We start from the raw sequence: 8,437 nt of genomic DNA on the forward strand, positions 1-8,437 counted from the left end.
GAAAATTATCACGAATGTATGAATTTTCAGTTTCGTAATCCACACACGTATACGATTGGTAATAGTTATCTGGAAAGTGGCCGTCATTATGGTAATTTCCTAGCTTATTCGCTTAGTGACTTAATACATTGCAAACAGTGTTGTAAACAGCAGATTGCGCCGGCAGGATAAAATATCCCAGCTTCTCTTCTGTATATCGTCAAGCTAAAATTTGCAAATCGTTATCGATTTGCCTGATAAAAATGGAAGCGAATAGATCGTCTAGAACGTTTTAACGCTATGTGTCTTAACGTGCCAACAAAATTCATGGAACTGCTTCCATGACGCGGTGCGAAGATCCTTCGATAGAAGGAGCCAGGTCATTTTATACAGGATCCAGATTGGCCACACGAGACTTTCTCACGAATTCCTTCTATAGAGAATACCCCCACCCCACTGCAGCATGTGCCAATGTCCTCTTGAATATATATTGATTTTTTGTAAAGAAACTGAAACCTCGCGAAATCAGGCCAACCTTCTCAAATCACCGAAGGAATCCTTCCACGATACAAAGAATGTTGAGAATCTATTCAAATTTACCCAGAGCGATAAACGCCTTTACCATTCCATTTAACTGTCATTAATGAACTTGTCGGTACACGTCGCTAATGATCCAAAACTTGATGTTAAACAAAGAAAAAAAAATTGTTTAAATAGTTCTAGTGGAGCCGAGGTTTTCATTATTTCATAACGCTTTACATTTAAGAAGTAATGTAATTTCATCGAGAGATTTTTGTGACCGACCGTATGTATCTCATTTGTGACGTTACGTAAGGAGAACATTTCTTTACTGTTCTTAAAATATCCTTTGATATTGTGGCAGGAGAAAGGGAAGTGTCCTAGAATTCGTTCTTTTTGTCTCTGAAGTAATGCAAGAAGCACGACACCGACTAACTGGATGGCAATCAGAAACAGGATCATGAAACGGCCATAATCGTTAAAGACCTTATATGCAAATTTTCTCTATTCATTTACCAAGGCTTTCGGTTGCATTCACTGAGATCCGGGTTGCGTTATCTTTCGAACCTTCTTCCTCGAGTTTAGAATCCACAAGCTTAGCTGAACTTATGTGCGCTATAAATTTTTTGTTCCGATTGTGTCCTTTCGGGGCCATTTTAGGTCGCTAAAGTCGAAATGAACGGTTTTGAGAATTCAGTCTTGTGAACATTTGGCCAACGAAGGTTTCGACTGTAGAAATCCGCGTAGAATCGTCATCATACATGTGAGGTAAACGACAAGTAACGTCACATTAATAGAGCTCCAAATGTTAATTTTGCTGCTTATCGCTTATCCGGCCGGAAAATATAAAATAATCCCAACCTAACCCGAATATTCACGATACAAATGCATGCAGAGTGGTCCATACAATGGATTAAGAGCACCAAATTTTAAAAAGGGTATTGTCAAAATCCACGCATCAACAAATTGGCTGAGATTTTGTACACCACTTCCGGCTTTGGTGATCTAGAGAACCATTAAAAGGTGTCATTCTAGTCGAATATTTTCCAGTGCCAATACTATACTAGAGCCCGAATTTCTACAAGCAACTTTTTCAATCATTCTTAATCCCCACATTGTGCTTATGTGTGTGAATGAACGGACGTATGTGTAGATGATCAAGTGATCAAGTGAGAATACAAGGAAATAGGTAAAACAATTGTACACGGAGCTCCTTTTATGATCCGGAGGCTAAAAATAAACTATAGTATTAGTCCCCACATTGCTAGCGCATCAACACCGATCATCTTTGGTAAGTTCAATTATTCGATCGATAATTGCATCATGCAAAATCATTTTGATAATAAGGATGCTCTTTATGACAATAATGTACATAAATCTGGATGAATAGAAATTTCATAGGAGGAGCATTAATGCAAAGATGTTGAAGAAAAACGACGAAAAGTCACGTTAAGAAAAAGTATAACAGTTTAATATGAAGTTATTTACAAGGGCAGGGACGGTTGTGGATAACTTGCTGTAATAATTTCCGTATTTCGAACGGTAAAGTAGTTAACTATAGATGTTTATACTAATTATTTAAACTGTCTAATAACTTCAAGTTAGACCTTTGAAAAAACGACACGAATTCAGCTTGATAATACAAATACAAATACAGTGGGTCACGAAAGTACTCGAATACTTGCCACAGAATTCTTTCGTATGTATAATATATTACACGAATTACACGAAACTTTTTGAAATTTCGTTAACACTATTTGACATGATTACCGTGATTATATGTAATAGTAAAATTTCCGAAATCAATTTTAAAATTTACATAGAAGATACGTTGGTAACGTACACTTATTGTTAGTGAGAAATTAGGACGCAGCATACAAAGTAGTCTCGAACATGCGACAATAGATGCTATTTTTCCTGCACACGATTGCAAAATTGCAACACGTTGCAAAGAAAACAAATACAATACAATCAAGAGAATTTTCGTAGACCTTTTGCACACCCTCAACAAGAGGTGTATAGAATAACGTTACGATACTCGTGATAAATCATTTTCCAACACCTTGTAGAATAAACGAATCGTTTCTATTTTATTAGTAGCATTCGAATCCTAAGAAGTGCACCTTGAATATTGAATTTGGTTTGATTTATAGGTACATATTGTACTTAATTAATTTTATATACACGTAGCTTAAACGCCAAGGAAAATGGTTTGAGCTTAAACGCTGTATGTACGAGATTATCGTCTCGTCGATTGCATTAACTTAAACACGACACATTTCGCCTCCATGGAGGACTCCATGTATACTATGTAACATCTTCATGCATTAGAACGATGATTCATAGCATAATACCGACCACGTGCTTTGGTACTCGGCAGGATTGCTCTTTCGCTTATTCCCATTTTCTATTTCTCTTCTCTTCCGCAACAAGACCGTATAATCTGATCATCAGTTGAACGCGACAAATGGAAAGAGAAGTTCAACTAGATACAATAACTGCTTGTCACTGAATCTGAGTTACACGCGAGCCGTACTACTATACTTTACTTGTACTATCTGGAACTATACTTTAGATATTTTATATATTTTTCGATATTAGGTAATCTATGTATTTTGCGTATATATCAAAGACATTAAAATATCCTTTCCCCAAGTAGTCGTATCTTTAGCTTTCACAAAACTGCGAACAAAGTCGTTACTGCGACCATGTCGTTATATTGAAATGTTGCCTGTTGGCAGGCAGGGATAGGCAGGTGCAACTACAAATGCGATATAATTAGATTCAGAGATGGAGTTATAATGGGAAATATAAATATCGTAGATTGAGTAGATTATCAGATTATTTAGAAAAAGGGGACAAGGGAGTCAGAAACTAAGATTAGTGCAACTTGCTAAGATTAGGTGCAAAAGTATAAAAGAGGCAAATAGATATTTTGTATGGTAAAAGAACGGAGGTGGTGTGTTTTATGCGAAGGAGGATTGGGAACACTGAACCACTGGGTGGAAGAATGTAGAGGAATTGAGGACAGAAGAATAACATTAGAGGAAATTGTTGAGACAAAGAGAAGATGAAAGAATGGTTAACGAAATTAGAAAGAAAGAAGGAGTGTATGAGAGTGGGTGAGGAAGAGAGGTAAAGTGAATAGAGGAGACAGACAATGGAACTATCAGATTACATTTAATTTAAATAACTAAGGCATAATTAAGAGTAAGTTCAAATATATATATATATATATATGTAACAACCTAGTGTATGTCGAACTTGGATGACTATGAGAATAAGAAATCCATGTAAATCAATCTCGTTTTATAGCCGGCAGGCAAAAATGAATAAAAAGCAGATATATATTTAATCATAAAGTGACATTAAGATAAAGAGACAATAAAACTATACTTGCTACGATCCTACCTCATCAATGTTTCTATTTATAACGTAATATTTGAGTCTATCGCTAATTGAGGGCACTTTTGGACTGAAAAAGGGAAAATGACGAATGTGAGAGGTAATAAAGGGCGAGAGGAAGACGTAAATCGGGATTATGTGAATTGGAGGAGATTTTGGAAGATACGTTAGAATGTAAGGAGGTGAAGAGGGTGAAAGCTGAGAGTAAAAGTGAACGAAGACTGAAGATGGGAATGGAATGGCTTCAGATTTGAGAGCTATGTATCAAACAGAAAATTTTATATAATATCGAACCAATCGAAATTTACAACAGGCCAGAGTGGTTTTTAAATTATCAAATAAGCGGCTCACGTATTAAATAAGTTTTTACTTCAATCTCTATTTTCATGTCTAACGTACGTATTTTTGTATATTTGGAATTACTTAGAACACTGACCTCGACCACATATATCAACGTCATTGAGATCGATTAAGTATACCTCCTACGTAATTACCATGAATTTTGACGATATTGTGTAATTCTGTATTGCATTGTTTGCATAATTATAGGTTCCGCTATAAAATATTTTTATGATGCTGCGAAAGTTACGTCGAACGGTAACGAACCCATAAAGAAGAGATGCGGTTTCTTAAATAAATTTTTCGCCAGTTATGCAAAACGGTGGACACCTCGCCGATTTCGATGGCCTTGTAGTAACTTGTTAAGGTTAACATTTTGAGCAACCTTTTCTAATACGTATAACCATAGTTCCGCTTTGGAATTCAAATCATCAAGCAATTTACGTTTAATACTACGTGTATTATTTAACGATTTACTTTAAAATTTACCTTAAAAATGTTCGTTCTGTAAAGAATTTGTCAATGACGGTCAATGATCACATTTTTTACCAAATGAATCAAAATACAACGTTCCATACATCAATCGATGCATCGAAAACTACTTTACGCTAGCTTTGCCGGCCGCGGCGGCCTGTTATTATTTAGCCCAACCCACAAACCATGTATCTTTCTTTTTTATTTATACAGTACTGCAGATGATTATCACATCATTGACTCGGATTTGATATTAAAGCAATTTTGGCAACGTTGTGCAATTTTGTATTATATTGTTTGCATAATTATATGTCTTATAATTATAGGTCTATAAATTCACTGTGACTCCAAAGGACTGCCGTGCATTTTGCTGCCGTAACAGGGATATACATTAATCGAACGGTCGAAGGAACTGGTCAGCGTACTTATTGGCCTACTTTTTGCAAGTAATGTAGGAGCGGATGTATCCTTACGCCGCGAGGATAATCTGGGGCCATTGACCAGCTCTACCGGACTTTATTACGAAAAACGATAGCAATGTCGATCCTTTAAAAAATTTCATTCGTATATCGCACAATTTTTTAAAATTGCGACTATAATGCATGACGTTGAATGTTTGATTACAAACAAATACAGAATTTCCATACGTATTTACTAATTAAACTTCAAATTTTGCTATTATAGTCAGGATAATCGTGTCTTACACGATTGCAATGTCATTAAAATTTCAAAAAGTTTCGTGTAATACTTAAAATACATTCATAAACTATGCTAAATGTTTCATGAACACTTTCATCAGCCACTGTATGTATTTGTATTACGTTATTTGCATTAACTCAAGCGCTCGATACTTCAGATTCGGTCGGAATTGGATCTTATAGAAGAGACGTAAAGTATCTTACATGGATATAGGTACCGTCGCCACGTGGTCCTCTTAGTATAGAATAATTCAATTACACTAGCCGTACATAGGACGGAAGAATCAAACGACGTCAACATACGCAGACATTGCGGCACTTTCACATCTTCGATCGATCGCACGATCGATAGACAGTTGATGTTGATAGACGATCGATAAAATGAATCGTCGGAGATCTCCACGTGCTGTCAGATTAAAAACTTATTCCATCATACTTATATCGTCGTCGAATCTACCGAACAAGAATCAAACGATTGGAAGGCTGAAAAGATTTAAGCCAATCAGACTCGACTGGAACAACCAAATTCTAGGACTAACAAATACAGAGAATAAAGTATCAATGGATGGTTGTTTAAACATCTCTGTAAATATGTCTATACTCGGAGAATTGTATACCACAGTCCACAGTTGTTTCTTCGATACAACTTAAAATTTTAATGGGCTTTAAAATATACAAATATTTCGTTCTGCTTTTGGCAATTTATCGCATAAGCATTCCAGAACCCGGCAAGTTGCTCTTTAAATTATTCGCCGTTGCACACAGATACGTGTAGTATTAGTTGTATTCGTGAAATGTTCAGAGTATTAAATAGTATTAATAGTGGGAATATTAGTATTAGCAGTAGTAAATTAGCAGTAATTTTGATGTGTAGAATGTATTTACACGTTGGAGTACTTACTTCATCAGGATAATTGCCACCGCAACGAACATCGCATCTAGCAACTCTGATAGTGTCGTACTCTTCGATGTACTTGGTCCAAGATGCGAGACATCCTGGTAAAAGTAACCACCAAAGCCACCATTCTGCGAAAAAATTAACGGTAATATTGAATAACACATGATGGCGAGCGAAATAAATTTCAACTTCGATGAAACAAAACGCGATGAGCTTAAAACGAATCGAATTACATTTACTTTTTTTTCGAAAGGTTGATACCGATACGAATACCAGTAAGTCAATACACTTTCCAAACATGACATATTATACACTGGCAATATAGACGAAAGAAAAGTGAACAGCTATTATCTTTAGACTGCGAATTTTTATGCAAATTATTTTATGCCGCAATTTTTCATGGATACGGTTAAAAGAATCAGATCTTGGCAGGATTTACCTTTTGAAGGACTTGCGAAACCCTCGATGCTGTGGGACATTCTGTTTGAAGAGTAATATGTATATTCCGAATAGTCTGTTAAATTTATCCTTAAGTCTTTTACAATTACGTAAAAATCTATAGTCTGATTATCACATTCTTTTCATAGCCAGAGACGCTTCCTGATACTGCAATTTTGATCTTTGTGGGCAAGGACGATACAATCAAATACAGATCATCGTCAAAATACCTATCGAATGAAGTATTGCAAGTATAATTAACAGACTGATACGAACTTATGAATATTTAATATGTTACGCGTGTTGTACAAACAATTGAGTCGGTTCTTTGCTAAATCGGTTAATTCTGCGAGACAAAAAATATAAAAACATTGATGAAATTATATCAGATATCGATATGTATCGATAAATAAAGTGAGTGCTTTGCAAAGGCACCAAAATTTGAAAAATTTCGAAAGTGAAATTAACCACTTTATCCTGTGAATGGCTCAATTAATAATGGAAAAGATATAAGTATGTTACTTGTAAATCCGGTTATAACGACCAATCATAGATTACGAAAAAATAATTTACACGGAGCTGAGAACTATGTCACAGACAAAATCGAAATACACGAAATAAAGCAATCGATACTATCAACACTAAGCTGTTTGGTAACTGGTGGTACAAGCGACCAGAGGGTGATTCTACATGAAAAGATGAGTAGGAAAGAAAGAATAACATTTTTTCATTTAAGGCTTCGTTTTTTAGAAAATCAATTTTAAAACCCAAATATATGTGCATATACACATGTATGTATAACATATGTATACCGCGCGCGCGCGTCTTTTGTGTGTGTGTGTGTGTATAAATATAGTATAAGTAGAATTTTGTGAATTTATTAAAGACGACGAAGATAACGAGATATAATTATTTACGATTATATTTACATACTTTATCACTTTCAGTACAATGCTTTAATTATAACTTTAATTAAATAAAAGAAACAACGTTCTATACTTTCTGTTCTACTTCTCTATTAACGAAACAAAACATAAATTGCTAAAGGAAATTTCAATATATCCTACTTGATAATATCTACTTTGAATGTTCCGCAGTTAAAAGCCATATGAGTAGCGTACAAGTATGCGTGTGTATGGGATATACGTACATATTAATTTTGGTATAACGATTGCTGGATACAATTTTGACAGAGTTTTATGCATTTGTAGGAAATTTAAAATTGCAAAGATGTGCATGGCATGTGAAATTACATGAAATATTCAAAGTACAGTAATTCCATCCGCCTGATTACGTTTACGAAAAATACGAATTTGCATAAAAATCCGCAGTTAATGAACGCAAACAGTTCACGAAAGTACGCGATTTGTATTTACAAAATTCTAACGTATTCTTAAGTGCACAAATTGCTGACAGTGTAGCGCGACATTTTGTATAAACAGATGGATGTTTCTACTTTAGTAACTCGGGTTTCGCTACTAAATACGCAAATCGTTCGGATTTGCCGTGCAAATACCAAGTCCATGTAGCGAAGTGTTGGCATATTAATCACGCATATCGTTGGACCTCTGTTACCAAGTACGTGATCAGAGTTTCATCGATGTGTTCTGTGTGCGTAATTTCGTCGTCGAATTATAGAAATCGTTCGTCCAAATTTTATCCGCGTATTCATACTAAACACTTCAAC

The 8,437-nt window shown here is 35.2% G+C and overlaps 1 protein-coding gene across 6 annotated transcripts in view; it reads right to left on the reverse strand.

Annotated features, from left to right (window-relative positions):
• Positions 1 to 8,437, reverse strand: part of LOC126928391 (anosmin-1) — a 35,692-nt gene that overhangs the window by 23,302 nt on the left and 3,953 nt on the right. For 4 of the 6 annotated variants that reach the window (XR_007716638.1, XM_050744160.1, XM_050744157.1 and 1 more), the window contains exon 2: positions 6,316 to 6,440. Coding sequence is in view for 5 of the 6 variants with exons in the window: in XM_050744160.1 (XP_050600117.1) it covers positions 6,316 to 6,440 (125 nt within the window). In the remaining variant the exon portion in view is untranslated. Of the gene's footprint in view, positions 1 to 6,315; positions 6,441 to 6,751; positions 6,981 to 8,437 lie in introns of all 6 variants that reach the window. The other 2 variants (XM_050744154.1, XM_050744149.1) reach the window with 1 other exon arrangement.

The sequence above is a fragment of the Bombus affinis genome, chromosome 2 (assembly GCF_024516045.1).
Source record: "Bombus affinis isolate iyBomAffi1 chromosome 2, iyBomAffi1.2, whole genome shotgun sequence".
NCBI lineage: Eukaryota > Metazoa > Arthropoda > Insecta > Hymenoptera > Apidae > Bombus > Bombus affinis.